General features: G+C 39.7%; 1 protein-coding gene across 2 annotated transcripts in view; it reads left to right on the forward strand.

Moving 5' to 3' along the window:
* The first annotated feature begins 2,083 nt into the window (after window positions 1-2,083).
* RHEB (Ras homolog, mTORC1 binding) overlaps window positions 2,084-18,008 on the forward strand; it is a 72,000-nt gene continuing 56,075 nt past the window's right edge. The window contains exon 1 of one of the 2 annotated variants that reach the window (XM_077150153.1): window positions 2,084-2,360. In XM_077150153.1, coding sequence (XP_077006268.1) covers window positions 2,309-2,360 — 52 coding nt within the window. In that variant the 5' untranslated portion in view covers window positions 2,084-2,308. Of the gene's footprint in view, window positions 2,361-2,825; window positions 2,931-18,008 lie in introns of those variants that run through there. The other variant, XM_077150161.1, reaches the window with a different exon arrangement.

The following is an 18,008-nucleotide window of genomic DNA, read 5'->3' on the forward strand; positions in this document are numbered from 1 at the left end:
TGATACTCTTACTATGCTCAACACACTATTTTCTATTAAAAAAAGGTAACACTCACTAAATTGATTTTACAACCCACCAATGAGTCTAGTAGCGGCAGTTCAAAAATACTGTGGTACGGAGTATTCAAATCCACAGGATAAACATGATGTATTTTTCTGGAACATCCATTTTAAGATCTGAACTGTTTAAATATTTAAACTAATTATAGAGAAGAATGCACAATTTCATTAAGATGAAACACAGAACTTCAAAGATGTTTATCACTTAAAGACTGTTGCTCAGGGTTACAATCTGTAGCCCCCAGAAGATGCAAATGTCCTCTCCTCTCCAGGAGAGCGTCAGTGGGAAAGTCTGAGAGATCCTGCGATAGCTGTCGGTGTTCTAATTCAACAGGGTATATTTACCGGATGGTCACCTCCAAGTCTTCATACCCGGGATCCAAGACCAGACGCAGGGCTTCCTGGGGATTCATTCCCCTCTGGTACTCAGAGGTAAAGGGCAAACAGCAGGGAACATCAAGGTGGGATACAGACTGAAGGGTTTTTGTCCCTCGCAGCCACTTCCTCTTTGCCTCGTCAAGTAGACACTGTCAAACAGCCAAAGAATAACAGGAGTAGTAGGGGATCTGCTTATTTTGCAACCACCAAGTTCAAGAATATCTAAATCTAGTATGTCAGAGCCTTCCTGGCTAAAAAAATCTCTCATCGCATCCTCATGATCTAAAGTCTGGCTTTCAATTTTACTTTCTATTACTGAGAAGAACCCACTCTCCCGTTTGGCTTTCCTTCCTGTACTCCTATATTAGTCTTGACTTCTTCTGGTCTGTCAATGAGCCTTTTTTTTTTTTTTCCCTTGTAGATAATATTCCAAACATTCCCTTTATTAGTGTAGTCAACCCTGGAAAGCAGGTATCAGAACTTAAGAAGTCTCTGACTTTCCACACGACATTCTTGGAAGGTTCTAGAGTGTACTCATCTAAGAACGACTGATTTAAACACACAAGTCTTCTTTAAAAAATATTTTATTGACGAAACAACAAACACAAACATTCTTAACATACAAACATTCCATACATGAACACACAAGTCTTTAAAATTAAAAGATGTGCTGACTTGTGTGTGTGTGTGTGTGTGTGTGTGTGTTGACTTTTAAAACAGGGTTATGACATAGGAGCTATTTCTTGGAAGGTGGGGTGAGTTCCGTATGACAGTTGAGATCAGAACTGGTGACTCCCGTGATTGCGAGGCCGAGGGTCACACTTAAAAAAAAATAACATTCATAACAACTCTGAAGTTAACGCAGATTCCATTCTTCCCACAGTCTTTCAGCCATGAGTGACGCTTAGTCACCACCTACATCTTCAAACCTAATCGCTAATATAGCAAAGGAGTTTAAAAACAAAACAAGCAAAAAAAAAAAAAAAAAAACCGATGGAATAACCCAACCCCAAAATTCTCAGCGTAACGGCCACGCGCCTCGCGCCTTTTATCCACCAACCGCTTGACATTCCTGGGCGACCACCCGCGCCTCCCACCCCTTTGCCCCGCCTCCCGGCCATCTCCGACCAATCACTGGGGAGTTATTTTTCTCTCCGCCGCTACTGCCAGTCCTCCACCCCAGTTAAGTTTCAAAGGCTTCAAACCACACTGGCGCCCGACTGCGCGGTCACAGCCGGGATTTATTTTTAGCTCCAAGGCGGCAAGACTTTGCAGCCAAGCCGCAGCCCCGCCCCTGGGCCCTCCTCCTTGCGGCTCCCAATGGGAGACGGAATTTCCGTCGCGTCATCGTCCGGGTGGGCGCGCGATGTCCAATCAGTGCTCTGGTAGAACTGGCGTAATTAATAAGCGGCGGAAGCAGGTGGGAGGGTAATGACGCAGCGAGTTTAAGTCGTGACTTTTCTGAAGGAATTTCAGCTACCCTTTTCTGTTCCCTTGAAGTAAAACGTATCCCAAACGCAATTCACCATACGTTTCGAGGGGAGACGGCGGCAAAGGGAGAAGGGAGGGGGACGGCCCTGAGAGCCTGCCCGCTGGGGAGGGCCGGGTGGCGGCGGCGGGCGCGTCACGTGTGAGTGTTGTGGGGGGAGGGGAGCCGTGTCGCGCGGTCGGTTCCGGGCGGTTGGGAGTGAAGGGCGGGTAACTCGGGAGAGGGGGAGAGAGCGCGAGAACCCCAGCCCGCGCCCGCCGCCGCCCCTCCTCTGTATGTCGCTTTCCTCTGCCGCCGCCGCCGATCTCAGCAGCAGCAGCAGCAGGAGCCGCCGCCGCCGCGGTTGATGTGGTTTGGACCGGGGCTGTGGAGGCAGAGAAGATGCCGCAGTCCAAGTCCCGGAAGATCGCGATCCTGGGCTACCGGTCTGTGGGTGAGTAGCCGGCTCCGGGCAAGCCACCTCGCGTCCGCTCCCGGCCCCGGAGGCTCGCCTCGCGCCTCTGGCGTCTCGGGACGTCGTGACTGTAGGCTGGCGGCGGCTGCAGCGGCGGACCGGGGGCACCTCGGGCTCCCGTCCTCAGAGGCGGCGACGGCCCCGGGGTTCGGCTGGGCCCTGCCAAGTTTGGAGCCGGCGCGGCCATGTGCCGGCCGGGTGCGGGCGGGGGCCGCGCCTCGCTGCGTGTTTCATAACCAGGCGGCAACCACCATTTTGAGCGGAGGGTAGCAGCAGTCGGGGCGGCGGCCGGTTTGTCTGCGCTGGGGCAGGGGGCGCCGCGGCCCCGCGGGGCAGCTGCAGGGTAGGCGAGGAGGTGTGGAAGCCTGGCGCACTCCCCGAGTCGGGGCGGACAGGTGGCGGCCTGGAGGCGGAGGAAGGATGGGTCTGAGGGTGAGCGGCTGGCTGTGGAGGAAGATGTGGGCGTGGAAGACGCCGGAGGGGGGCTTCCGAGGGGGCCGTTGGGTATGGAAGAGCTCGCGGTTTTTCTAGTGCGAGTTGGAGGCGGTGGTAAGAATTTTTCTGCTACTCTGCCAGAACTGTGTTGCATGGCACTTCGGAAAGGGAGAAATCACGCCTTTCTGTTGACCTTTTAGCTGCAGTCTTTTTTTTGATCTATTGGCAAAGTCTGACGTCCGCCTCCCACCCCCCTACCCCCAAGTCCTTAGAATTATTAACAAAGAAAACAGCGCCTTGTGATGAAGTTCGACTTTTTAAAGTAAACTAGGGATTTACATTTAAAGAACGTTTGGCTAGTGAGGGCAGGTTTCCTACTGAAGAAAATCCTTAAAGATAACTCTCCGGAAGCCCTTTAGATAACACCAGCGGCCAAAATAGGAAGAGCGAGAAAAAGAAACTTCTCATCTCTTGGTGTCCTATTTTTTTTTTTTTTTCGGGAAAAAATAAGGTCAGGTACTTGTAACCAAGTTGTTGAAGTAATTCAGGAGTTTTTTTCCCCAAAGGTTGACGTACATTCCAGAAACTGTTCCTGGCGGTTGCCTTTTTGCTGAATAGGGGTAGTCTGGAGTGAGGTGGGTGGGATAGTTTCCTATCCTGTGAAGAAACAGAATGGTTGAAGTGAACCATGCTTCAGATTGAGGCTTTATTGTCTTTTATAGCTGGAAGCTTAGGGAAATTACGTTTATCTTGCCATATTGCTTTAAAGAAGTAACTGTCTTAAGAAAATATGCACTTGACTACGCTGGGTGGGAGTATGTTTGAAGTCTACGGTTATTGCTGAAAGCGGCAGCAACTGCAATAGGAACGCTTGCAGTTGCGAGGTCATTGGATGAACTCCCAACCCTACCTAGGGCTTCTTTTCTGCTTCTTCACCCCCGTTTTTCAGCACCGGTGCTCAGTGTCTATGGTCTTCGAGCTACAAATGCTTACTCATTCTTCTGTTATCTCTTTCCGTCAAAGTGGTTGGGGGGAAAATCAAAAGAATAGGGAAAAAGGAATAAAAGACTGAGAGAAGCTTATGTAGACACGGGGGTAGGGGCTAGGAGTCATAGTGGTGACTCTTGTATGGCACAGTGCCAAACCATTGGTATTTGGGGCAGGGGGATAGGTGGCAGGCGTTACAGCTCCAGCCATAAAGTAACCGTGCATCAAATGGAGGCTTTCAAAGTCACTAACAGTCCTGGCATCTTACCTTTATTGGCAGCCTGAATTACTTGCTTTTCTCTCTGCTCTTTATTCTCTCCTCTGCGTTTTGAAGAGTGGGACTGGCCTTTGAGTGAGCTTAATCAGAAAGTGTCAATTAATTTAACAGAGTCTCCAAATCAGTTACAGGTGATCTGCCTCCAAGTTCTAGGTTTCCTGATTACAACCCAAAAGAATGTCCTAAAGATCCTGACTTATCTGGCCCTTGAAAGTTTTGGGATGGTGATTCTAGTCTTAAGTGAGCAGGTCAGTGTTTTATCACTGTTTTGCTAAATAAGTTTTTTATGCTTAGTCGACAGTCCATCTATTTTATCGGCATTCTCTTAAAGACCCAGATATAACAAGACCTTAGACTTTTCTTCACATTTTATTTTAAACTGTTATATACTGTGCCAAATTAGCCCCTAGAGGGGTACAGAATAAGTTTTAGTCCCTGTTTTCAGTGTCATACTTCTAGATCCTACTCCATTTTCTCTTTATTTTCAAGTATAGTGATGATTAAAGTAAAAGATATTTTGGAGAAATTCAGTTACTCCTGATCTTTGCATTCCATTAAAGGTTTTTTGCCTTTACTTTGAACAACGATAGTTTGTAGTTTGTGGGTGGGTGGTTTTTTTTTTTTTTTTTTTTTTTTTTTTTGCCAGCATTAAGATAGGAAGTAATTTTATGATTCCAGATACTGACTACTCAGAATTCAGACTTCTGGGAGCTTACTGACATTTTTGCCTCCAAATGGTGCTATACTAGAGAAACTTTGAGTACGTGTGTTTCTAGGCTATGATACTTTGTGATACCAAACTGTGGTGTCAGATTGGGGATTAAGAGTTATAGAAAAAAGCTCAGAAACCACACCTTTGTTAGAATGGTCTGTTAATTAAATATCTTATGCTAGTTTGACTAGTAGCGTGCTTGTCGTTTGACTTTGTCGTGTCACAGACTTTACTTTAAAAGTTTAGTATTTGACTTTCACATTTTTATCTTTTTTTAAAACATTGATCAAAATGCCGATAGGGAAAAGTATATAAATTTCTCAGATAATTTGTACAACTCCTTTTTTCCTGAGATACTTTTCTTTGTAGTTATAGTGTTGTAAGCTTTTAAGGACACGTCACCTATAACTCGGTTTGGGTTTCGGACAGTGCTGTGTATTAATGGATATGGTAGTTGCCAAATGTACTTACTCCTTTACGTTCCATTGTTTCTGGTACAACCAAATTGTCCCACTATAGGAAATAACTAATCTAGTTAAAGTTGTAGTGTCAAGTAACTATCCTCAAATGAAATCTTGAACATTTTCATTGAAATATTACAGAGAGCTTTGGTCACTTTATTTACCATTAGACAATCAAGAATTTGCCATATGTAAACCTCTTAGGTTAAGACTAAAGATCGAATCACAGAAATGTGATTATAAAGGAAATGAATTAACAACTGTGGGTTTTTGGTAAAGGCAAAAGTAACTCAAATTATTACCCTGTGAAAATGTTATGGATCGCAAGGAAGCAAATTATTTGATTTAGACTCTTCATAAGGAAAGATATTATTAAATGTTTGGTTGTTCCCAAAAGAATACAACCAGCTTATGTTCTGATTTGACTGTTTGTTTTTAAAGTGATCCTGTCCTTTTCTGACACATTTAATTGAAAAATTGAAAGGTAGAAACGTTATTTGCCATGTATAAAATCTGCCAGTATATAAAATTGTATGTTCAAGTGCCTGATAACGTTTTGATGTTGTGTTCCTGTGATGGGAGTAGTCTTATAATGGCTGATGCTATTGAAGCTTACAATTACTCATTTTTTTCAGTCTTGTCTATTATTTAGTATGAGAGGACAACTAGAGTTCATATTTGTGATTATAACTTTCCAATGTTGAATGCTATTTTGATGTCCATGTGTATTAGATCTGTCCGTATTTAACCTTCATCAGTCCAGAAAAACCTGTACCCATTAGCAGTAACTCCCGTCTCCCCTCCCCTCAACCACTGACAGCCACTAATCTACTTTGTTTCTTTTATCTTTAGGGTCTTTCTCTACTAGATTTTTTTTTCTGTCAGCACTAACACATGCTTAATGTCTATTCCATCTTAAAAATCCTCTCTTGACTTCACTTACCATTTCAGCACACTCTTCTCCTTCATTCAATAGATTCCCAGTTCTATGAGGTCAAGAACCACATCTGTTTTGTGAACCACTATCCCTGTCATACAGCAGGTAGTATTTGTTGAGTCATTCTGGTCAAGGTATAGATAGCTTCCTCCTTGAAACATTCTCCCAGTGGTTTCCATGATACCACACTCAACTATCTCAGTGGTTATTTTCTTCGAGGTCTTTGTTGCTGGTTCATATTCCATCATCCAAACTTTCCATGTTGGGAGTTTTTTAGGTCTTAGTCCTAGTTATCTTTACTATACATGTTCTTTTAAGTCATCTTATGTACTCCCAAAGGTTGGGATACCACCTATGTGCCAGGTACTTCCAAATTTTTATCTTTAGCCTAGTTATCTATATCTCACTGTCTCTATCTGGATGTCTTGTCTCAAACTAATTTGAAACTAAAATGAATCTGATGGTGTTTCCCCTTGCCATAGTCACGTTTTCCTAGGAAAAAAAAGGCCTGAGGCAACAATTTGTGTTTTATTGGGGAGTGCAATCCAGGTAATCAAGAATGAGGAAAAATGGAAGGTGGGAAATGTTATCCAGAGGCTACAGATTCATGACAACCACTGCTGATTGTCTGGTCTTACAGAACTTCTTCAAAAGCTCTAAGAATAATAAGCCAAATCTCAAGATCGTGGGAATCTGAAGAGGAAACTGTGGCCCAGGTGGGTGGGGGACATCAAGTGGGCATGAGCCTTCAACGCTCCCAACCTGGCTCAGTCGTTGTGTATGTATGGAGGCAAGTGAGTTTTGCAGTGGCATTTGTTCCAGAGGCAAAAGGAAAACAATCCTGTTGTTTAAGAGTGTGTTGGGTCATACTCTCAGGTGAAATGAGGACCCACGAGTAGCATACCATAAGAAACCTACTATTTACAGGCACAGGAACCTGATTTCTTGCCATAGAAACTATGCAAGTTATTGCTAGGGCTTCTGTCACCAGAAAACAAGGCAAGTGTGTGTTTCTGGCAGGTGCACAAAATGAGTATGGTACATCCCCTAATCTTGGTACTATTCTACCATTTCTCATATTAGCAAATGATATTGTTACCCACTCACACTAAGATGCTAAGAAGCCTTAGCATCTCCCACATCATAGTCTTCTAAATTGAACCCTAGTTAAACCTTAAATTGTTTACTCCATATTTCAAGTCGATACACTACTGTATGATACCTTGGCTCATCTACTTAAATCCATCTTTGTTCTTCCCATGTCTATACTCTTACCTCCCCCCCCCCCCCCCCCCCGTCCCTGTCCTTATCTGCATTTCACACAACAGAAGAGATCCTCTTGAGTATATAAAATGGATCAGCAAATTACAGACCACAGGCCAAATATGGCCTTCAGCTTGTTTTTTTATAGCTTATGAGCTAAGAATAATTTTTTACATCTTTAAATGGTTGAAAAACAAAGAATATTTTTTGACTCATGAAAATTGCACAAAATTCAGATTTCAGTGTCCATAAATAAAGTTTTATTGGAATACAGCCAATACTTCCTTAAGTATTGTATTTGGCTGCTTTCATGCTACAAATGCATAGTCAAAGTCTTGTGACAGAGCAAAGCTTAAAGTATTTACTGCATAGCTTTTTCCTAGTCTGCCAATCCCTAATACAAAGCTCATCTGTTTGTCACCTTTCCATGCCTTCCTCCTGTTTCTAGGGAAATGTCTAAAATTTTCAACATGGCCTATAAAGCTGTGCTTATAGCAGACACACAAACAAATCCGTCTTCTTTGCTCACCTCATATCTTCCCTTCCTGGTCCTCATTCACTGGTTCTAGCCACATTGCCTTCTCTTTGCTCCTTGAATATGTCAGGCTCCTTGTTGCCCCTTATGGGTTTTGCATATGCATATGTATAAATTCTTTGCATATGTAAGGCTCTGTACCCTCCTTTCCCCTGCCCTCTACTCCCCCTACTCTGCCAAAACCAGCACCAGATTAAGTGGTAGATCCCTTAGGGACAATTCTCCTATCCCCTGTTTCTACACCCTTAAGTTAGCACTCCCTTTGATTATTTCTTTTAAAGCGCTTAGACCAATTGGATTTAAATAATGATTGGTATAGTAGTGGGTTAAGAGTGTCAGCTCTGGAGTCACTGCCTGAGTTCCAATCCTGATTCTGCCACTTATTAGCTGTTTGCTTTGGTCAAGTCACTTAACCTTTTCTCCCAGCATCTATTATTTAAAAATTGAAGAGGGGATGTGTGAAAAAGAATGAGACGATGTTGACCTAGTTTAGCTCATAGGAAAAACTAAGATATGCATGTGAAAATGTTCTGTAAACTGTAAAATAGTGTCTCAATTGTGGATTCTGATGAACAAGTTTTGGATTATCTACATTGCCTACCCTCATCTGACCATATGTATGATGGGTATATGGGTATGGATATGCATTTTATCCTGATACACACCCCTTTAAAATTAGAATGGCGAAGTAAGTATTTTTTCAAAAAGTTTCCTTGGTGACCCTGATATATATACACATCATCCCTCTAAGCTTCTCTGGGTATTTCTCTCTCTGCTCTCTCTTAAAGAACTCCAGTAAAAGATTAAGACCCACCTTTAATTGGGAGGACCACATCTCAGTTGAAACAACCTAATCAGAAAGACTCACCCACAATAGGTCTGTACCCACAGGAATGGATTAAAACAACATGGTGTTTTTTGGGGTACATACAGCTTCAAACCAGCACACCACCCTATAAAATAGGTATTATTATTATCTTCATTTTACAAATGAGGTAATTACGACTCAGGAAAACTGCCCAGAGTCACATAGCTAATAATTACCATGTTATACATTTAGTAAATGTTCTAGTTTGCTAGCTGCCAGAATGCAATGTAACAGAATCAGAATGACTTTTAAAAAGGGGAATTTAATAAGTTGCTAGTTTACAGTTCTAAGGCTGAGAAAATGTCCAATTAAAACAAGTCTATAGAAATGTCCAATCAAAGGTATCCAGGAAAAAATACCTTGGTTCAGGAAAGCCAATGAAGTTCAGGGTTTCTCTCTCAAATGAGAAGGCGCATGGTAAACATGGAGTCATCTGCTAGCTTTCTCTCCTGGCTTCAGGTTTCATGAAGCTCCCTGGGAGGCGTTTTCCTTCTTCATATCTAAAGGTCGCTGGCTTGTGGACTCACTGCTTCGTGGTTCTGCAGTGTTCTCTGCTCTCTCCGAATCTCCTTTCCTCTTTTATAGGACTCCAGAAACTTCTCAAGACCCACCCAAATGGGTGGAGACATGTCGTCACCTAATCCAGTTTAACAACCACTCTTGATTAAGTCACATCTCCAAGGAGATGATCTGATTACAGTTTTAGATGTACAGTATTGAATAAAGTTTATTCTGCCTTTATAAAATTGGATTTAGATTAAAACATGGCTTTTCTAGGGGACATACATTCTTTCAAATCAGCACAGTAGACAATGGTGAATGTCTTTAATTCCTTGTTTATTGCATATATGTTCTTTACTTTTTACAAGTTATTGGTTTTTATACATGTAATAAAAATGCATTCAAGTGTAAAGTTAGATCTCAGTTTTGACAGACTATTCACCTGTATAACCACTTCCCCAATCAAAATACAAAACATTTCCATCATCCCCAAAAGTTCTTTCATGCTGCCTTTAAGTCAGTCCCTCACACCCCCTGTCCCACTCCCAAGTAGCCACTGATTTGCTCTCACTATGGATTAGTTTTTCCTGCTCTAAAATTTCCTGTTCTCACTCCATGATGTTGACACCCCTTTTCAACATGAAGAAATTAGAATGATCATTGTGCAAATATCTCTGAAGATTGGGAGAAGGATCAGATGAGAGGGAGTTGTAACAGAGAAGATAGAATTTAATAAGTGAGTATAACTATTGACTCATTGTACTGATTTTTTTTTTTAGTCTCCAGTGTATTAGAACAGCTAGAAGGAAATACCAGAAATTGTGGAACTGTAACCCTATAAGTACTTGCTAAACTATACTTTGAAATTCATCATTCTTCTATGTGTTTTATTCTCAATAAAAAATGTTTAAAAAATTCATATAAATTAAATAATACAATATGTGCTTTTTGTCTGATGTATTTCAATAAATGGTATTTTTGGTAATTCATCTATGTTGCATTTTTATGTAGTTTTTTTTTTTCTATTGCTGACTGATATTCCATTGTATGGATGTACCTTAATTCATTTATTCATTGAAACAGTTTAATAAAACTGTTATGAACTTTTACCTATGTCTTTGGATGTTTAAGCATTTCTTCTTGGTAAAAACCTGGGAATGAGATTCCTATATGTATGGTAAGAGCATAGTGTTACAAGAATTGTTTTCCAAAGCATTTGTACCATTAATACAAACCCGTACAGAGAACTCCAAGTACCCCTACCCTCCAAGACACCCAAATCCACCACTTGAACATTTTGCCATTTGTCATATCATTCTAACTATCTATCTTTGTCTCTCTAGCATTCATTTTCTGAACACTTCAGTGTAGGTTGTATACATCAACCTCCTTGAACACTTCATACTTCCACGCGCATTATCTAAGAACAAGGGCACTTATGTAACCACCTTAAGGGCAGGTATCAAGTTCAAGAAATTTAGTATAAAGCTTACAGTCTGTATTAGTTTGTTAAGCTGTTGGAATGCAATATATCAGAAATGGAATGGCTTTTAAAGGGGGAAATTAATAAGTTACACATTTACAGTGCTGAGGCTGAGAAAATGTCCAAAGTAAGGCACCAACAAGAGGTTATCTTCACTCAAGAAGGAGTGATGCTGTCTGGAACACCTCTGTTAGCCAGGAAGGCACATGGCTGGCATCTACTAGTTCCTTGCTTTCAGCCTGTTTCCTGTGAGGGTTCCTCAGTTGGCATTTGTGGGCCTTCGCTTAGCTCCTCTGGGACACAGCTTTGAGTTCTGGCCTTCATGGGAAGGCACATGTCAACATCTGCTAGGCCCGGTGTCTTGTGCTGGCTCTGAAGCAGCTGTTCTCCAAGTGTCTCCAAATGTTTCCCCTTTTAAAGAACTCCATTAAAGTTATCAAGACCCACCTTGAATGGGTGGAGTTAGGTCTCCATCTAATCAAAAGGCCATACCCACAGTTGTGTGTGCCACGTCTCCATGGAGTTAATCTAATAAAAAGATTCTGTCCTGCAGTATTGAATCAGAATTAAAAGAAATGGTTGCTCCCATGAGATAGGATGAGGATTAAAACATCACTTTTCTGGGATCCGTAATATTTTCAAACCAGCACACAGTCCATGTTCCAACTTTTTCATATGTCCTCATAATGTCCCTTAGAGCTTTTTCTCCTCCTTTGCTAGATTCCATCCTATTGCATTGAATTGCCATTGTCTCTTTACTTCCTTGCTCGTTTTAATTGTGGGAACATATATGGAGCATAAACTTTCCCATCTCAGCCACTCCCAAGTATAACATTCAGTGGGATCAAATACATAAACAATATTGTGTTACCTTACCACCTTCCATTACTAAATTCTCCCATTTCCCCCTACCCCTGGCAACCTTTGTGTTCTATGAGTATATTCTCCAGTATTTTCTTGTAGCTACCATGGGGCTTTAATATAATATCCTAACTCTATAACGATCTTGTTTGCTTTGATAACCACTTCAGTGGTATATGCAAACTGTTCCTATGCCTCTCTGTTCCCCACCTTTATATAGTTCTTGTCACAAATGAGTCTAAAACCACTAATTTCTCACTACAGTTTATGTAATTTGCCTTTTAGATCCTGTAGGAAGTAAAAAGTAGAGTTACAAACCAAAAATAAAATAGTACTTGCATTTTTTAATTTATGCATACCATTATCCTCAAGAGATCTTTCTCTTTTCATATGGCTTTGATTTATTGTTGAGGGTTTTCTTCAACTTGCAGAACTCTAGTTAGCATCTCCTTTTTGGCCAGTCTAGGAATAATGAGCTCCCTTAGCATTTCTTTATCTAAGAATGTCTTAATCCCTCCCTCATTTTTTCTTTCCTCTGTCATTTTTGAAATACAGTTTTGCCAGATATAGAGTTCTAGGTTGGCAATTATTTGCTTTCAGTTCTTTTACTATGCCATACCAATGCCTTACCTCTAAGGTTCCAATGAGAAATTGGCACTTAATCCTATTGAGGCTCTCTTGTACATGATACATTGCTTCTCATTTGTGGCTTTCAAAATTCTCTACTTTTGGCATTTGACAGTTTGACTATAATATGCCACAGAGTGGGTCTTTTTGTGTTTATCCTATTTGAGTTTGTTGAGTGTCTTGGATGTGTATATTCATGTCTTTCATTATATTTGGAAATTTTTCAGCCATATATGTTCAAATATTCTCTGTCCCTTTCTCTTCCTTTTGGGACTCTCATATGCATTTATTGGTGCACTTGATGTTGTTCCACAGGTTCTGTTCACTTTTCTTCATTCTTCTTTCTGCTCCTCAAACTGAATGATTTCATTTGTCTTATCTTTAAGTTCACAGATTCTTCTATCAGCTCCAATCTGCTGTTGTACCCTCTAGGGAATTTTAATTTTTACTATGTTCTTAAGCTCTGTTTGTTTCCTTTTCATAATTTCCGTTTTTCTATTGCTATTCTCTTTGTGTTCATCTGTTGTCTTCCTGGTTTCCTTTAGTTCTTTGTCTTTGTTTTTATTTAGCTCTTTGAATATCTGTAGGACAATTTGATTTCAGTCTTTAACTGGTGTATTCCAGGTCTTGTCATCTGCATTGATGGATTCTAATGCTTTAGTCTTCTTTGTGGTCCATCACTTCCTGTTGATTTGTCTTTTGTAACTTTTCTGTTGAAATCTGGACATTTTAATATTTTGAATTGTTATCACTGGAATTTAGACTGCTATTCCTATTCCTTTAGCTTATATCCAGCTAGTGCCAGGAGCTAATCAAAAAAGGAAAACACCTTCCTGGTCTTTGCAGATTGACCAATGCCAAGTGCTCTCCTTCAAGGCTTAGCTATACCATGCCACAGAGTAGGGCGTCTCCCTGAGAAGGAAAAAAAAGGTCTCTTTTTGCATATCTTGGGCATGTCTGTGTGGACCTAATTTCTCTGTTTCTTGGTGTTCTATAATGTCCCATCTTCCCTAGGAAACAGTTTCCTCATGGTCTTAGGCACTGTATTGTATGTCCTGTAGCCAGCAATCCTTATCCTAGGAAGCATGACTTGACTGCCTGCCCACTGTTTCATAAGAGGGTTCTGTGAGCTGCCTTCTGCATACAGCACAAGTTGTGGGACAGTGAGTCCCTCAGGCTACCACTAGACAGATTGGACCAAACATACATTCTCCCAGTATGTATACAAGGATTACCGTGCTCCCTTTGGAACTGGGACCAGGGATCTGTACTGGGAAGGTGGCCTGGCTTCAGCCTAGCCAGTGAAGGGTGGGGTGGGGTGGGGAGCTAGCTAGAGCACCAGGAGATCCTACTAATCTAAGTAACCTTTTTCTTGATTCAACTCTCATTCTATTGCCGCAGTCTTTTAACTATTTTATGGAGCTTTTGAGAAGGATGTTTCTGCCAGTTTTTGCTGGTTGTCAAAGCTTCTGTGGGGAGACAGAGTCCTGAAGCATCTCACTGTGCTATCTTTATCAAAGAGGAAAAGCTGGTCTTTTTATATTTAGCTATTCTAATATGGTATTTTGTACTTTTATTTGAATTTTCCCAATGATTAATGATATTAGACATCTGTATGTACCCATTAGTCACTCATTTTCTTTTGTGAAGTGTCTGTTCAGGTTTTTCGCCTATTTATTACTAGGTTCCTTTTACTGAGTCATGTTTTCTGAATGTAAGTACTTTGACAGATATATGATGAATATTTTCTCTCCTAGTCTGTGGCTTCCTTTTTCATTTTTCTAATAGTATATTTCAAAGAATAGAAGTTTGTTATTTCAATGAAGACCAGTTTGTCCCTTTTTTTTATGGTCTCTTCATTTTATGTTACATGTGGGAAATCTTTGTCTACCTGAAGTAGTGAAGATCTGATGTTTTCTTCTAGAAGTTTTATAGCTTGTTTTATATCTATTTTATATTTGTTTTATTTATTTTTATTTTATTTGTTTTATATTCGTTTAATTTATGTAAACAAGACACAAGTTTTATATTTGTTTAATTTATATAAACGACATGTACATATATGTGTGGACTCATAATAACATATATGTTCGTTTTTTTCAACCTCATACCAGGTTTTCTTAGTGCTCTGAACAATTCTGAAACGTCAAACCAGAGGAGAAGCACAGAGCGCATCTCTGCATTATAGTGCTCCATCTGTCACCTGGGTAGCTTTCATTCCAAGTGGCTCAGCTCTGAGAGTAACAGTGACTCAGCTCTGAGAGTAACAGTGATGTCTTTTTCTTTTTCAACATTTTAAAATTGTGAAATATATATATATACAAAACAATAAAATTAAAAATATATATTTTTATTGACATAACAATGTACACATTGTTAACATACAAACATTCCATAGATGGTGTACAGTCAGTGTCTCATAATATCATCGCATAGTAATATATTCATCACTGTGATTATTTTTTAGAACATCTACAGAACTCCAGAAAAAGAAAAAAGAAAAAGTTTATATATACCATACCCCTTACCCCTTCCTCTCATTGACCACTAGCATTTCCATCTACCCAATATATTTTAACCTTTATTCCCCCTATTTTTTTAAAACAATAAATTAAAAAAATATTTAAAAAATTTTTATTAATAAAACCAATCAACATACAATATGAACATTCTTTTTTGTACCACATAGTTATATATTCATCATCATGATCATTTTTTAGAACATTTGCATCAATTCAGAAAAAAGAAATTCATACATACCATACCCCGTACCCCTCCCTTTCAGTGATCACTAGTATTTCAATCTACTAAATTTATTTTAACATTTGTTCCCCCTATTATTTATTTTTAATTCATATGTTTTACTCATTTGTCCATAAGGTAGATAAAGAAGCATCAGACACAAGGTTTTCACAATCACATAGTCACCTTGCGAAAGCTGTTATCTTATACAATCATCTTCAAGAAACATGGCCGCTGGAACACAGCTGTACATTTTCAGGCAGTTCCCCCCAGCCTCTCTGTTATGCCTTAACTAAAAAGGTGATATCTATTTAATGTGTAAGAGTAACCTCCAGGATAACTTCTCGACTCTGTTGGAATCTTTCAGCCATTGACACTTTATTTTGTCTCATTTCTCTCTTCTCCCTTCAGTAGAAAAGGTTTTCTCAATCCCTTGGTGCTGATTTCTAGGATTTCTGTCCCACATTGCCAGGAAGGTCCACACCCCTGGGAGTCATGTCCCATGTAGAGATGGGGAGGGCAGTGAGTTCGCTTGTCGTGTTGGCTGAGAGAGAGAGGCCACATCTGAGCAACAAAAGAGGTTCTCTTGGAGGTGACTGTCAGGCCTGATTTTAAGTAGGCATAGCCTTTCCTTTGCAGAGTTAAGTTTCATATGAACAAACCCCAAGATTGGGGGTCAGCCTATTGCTTTAGTTGTCCCCACTGCTTGTGAGAATATCAAGAATTATCCACTTGGAGAAGTTGAATTTTCCCCTTTTCTTACCATTCCTCCAAGGGGACTTTGCATATACTTTTTTATTCGCTATAAAACAACAAATTTTAAAGGACATTTTAATAAACAGTTACAGAATGATTTTCAAAGTTTGGTATGGATTATAGTTTCACAATTTCAGGTTTTTCCTTCTAGCTACTCCAAGACATTAGAGACTAAAAACAGATACTAATATAATGATTCAGTAATCATACTCGTTTGTTAAATCCTAGCTATTCTCTTAAAACCCCTCCTTTGACCCTTCTCTCAATCTTTAGGGATACTATGTTTAATCCTGTTAAACATAGCCCATAGCATGCAATCCCTACACCCCGATATTGTACACCCTTTGTATAAGATTCATACCTTTAAAGAAGTCTATGCAAGAACTTATTTATATTTGAAGTGTTAATCAATGGGACACATGGATCTCTACACTACTTTCAATCATACTCACTTTCAATATGGCAGTATTACTTATAAACCCACTAAGGAACTGCCTTTGCTTCTATCTCTTCCTTTACATTTAAATTCAATCTCATTAGCTAATGGTTCACCAATCTCTAGATTATGTGTATCTCCTATATTCTGTATTATAAGCCTCTGACTTTACCTTTACCATGATCATAAAAATGAAATCATAGTATCCAGTATCTTTCCTTTTGTGTCTGGCTTATTTCACTCAGCATTATGTCCTCAAGGTTCATCCATCTTGTTATGTGCTTCAGAATGTCATTTCATCTTAACTACATAATATTCCATTGTATGTGTATATCACATTTTGTTGATCTACTTATCTGTTGATGGGCACTTGGATTATTTCCATCTTTTGGCGATTGTGAATAATGCTGCTATGAACATGGGTGTGCAAATGTCTGTCTGTGTCACTGCTTTCAGCTCTTCTGGGTATATACCAGGTAGTGGTATTGCTGGGGCAACTCAATATTTAGTTTTCTGATGAACTGCCAGACTGTCTTCCATAGTGGCAATACCATTATACATTCCCACTAGCAGTGCTTCATTGTCCCAATTTCCCTACATCCTCTCCAACATTTGTAGTTTCCTGTTTACTTAATAATAGCCATTCTTACAGGTGTGAGGTGGTATCTCATTGTAGTCTTGATCTTCATTTCCCTTGATAGCTAATTAAAATGGGCATCTCTTCATATGATTTTTAGCCGTCTTTATTTGCTCTTCAGAAATTGCCTGTTTGTATCTTTAGCCCATTTTATAATTGGGTAGTTTGTTGTTTAGTTGTTGAGTTTTATGACTTTATATATACAAGATATATCATACCTTTATCCAATACATGTTTTCCAAATATTTTGTCACATAGAGTTGGCTACCTCTTCACTTTTTTGATAAAGTCTTTTGAGGCATAAAAACATTGATTTTTTTTTGGGGGGGTGGGCAGGCTCTGGGAATCGAACCCAGGTCTCCAGCATGGCAGACAAGAATTCTGCCACTGAATCACCGTTGTACTGCCCCAAAACATTTGATTTTGAGGAGTTCTAGTTTTTATCTAATTTTTCTTTTGTTGCTTGTACTTTGGGTGTAAAATTTAGGAAGCTACCTTCTATTATTAATTAGGTCAGGAAGATGTTTCCTTACATTTTTTTCTAGGAGTTTTATGGTACTGGGTCTTATATTTAGGTGTTTGATCCACTTTGAGTTAATTTTGAATAGGGTATAAAGTAAGGGTCCTCTTTCATTCTTTTGGCTATTGGTTACAGTTCTCTCATGCCTATTTATGAAAAGACTATTTTGTCCCGGTTGAGTGGATTTGGGGACCTTGTTGCAGATCAGTTTATCATATATTTGGTGGTCTGTTTCTGTGTTCTCAATTCAGTTATCTTTGTCCTAGAACCATGGTGTTTTGACCATTGTGGCTTTATAGTAAGAAATCAGAAAGTGTTTATTCTCCCACTTCATTCTTCTTTTTAAGGATATTTTTACTGTTTGGGGTTTCTTTCCCTTCCAAATCAATTTGGTAACTAGCTTTTCGGTCTTCAAAGTAGGTTGTTGGAATTTTGATTGGTATTGCATTGACTCTGTAGGTGAATTTGGGTAGAATTGACATCCTAATTATATTTAACCTTCTTATCCATGAACAGGGAATGTCTTTCCACCTATTTAGATCTTCTTTGATTTCTTTTAGGAATGTTATGTAATTTTCTGTGTATAGAT

Source organism: Tamandua tetradactyla, chromosome 1, assembly GCF_023851605.1.
Source record: "Tamandua tetradactyla isolate mTamTet1 chromosome 1, mTamTet1.pri, whole genome shotgun sequence".
NCBI lineage: Eukaryota > Metazoa > Chordata > Mammalia > Pilosa > Myrmecophagidae > Tamandua > Tamandua tetradactyla.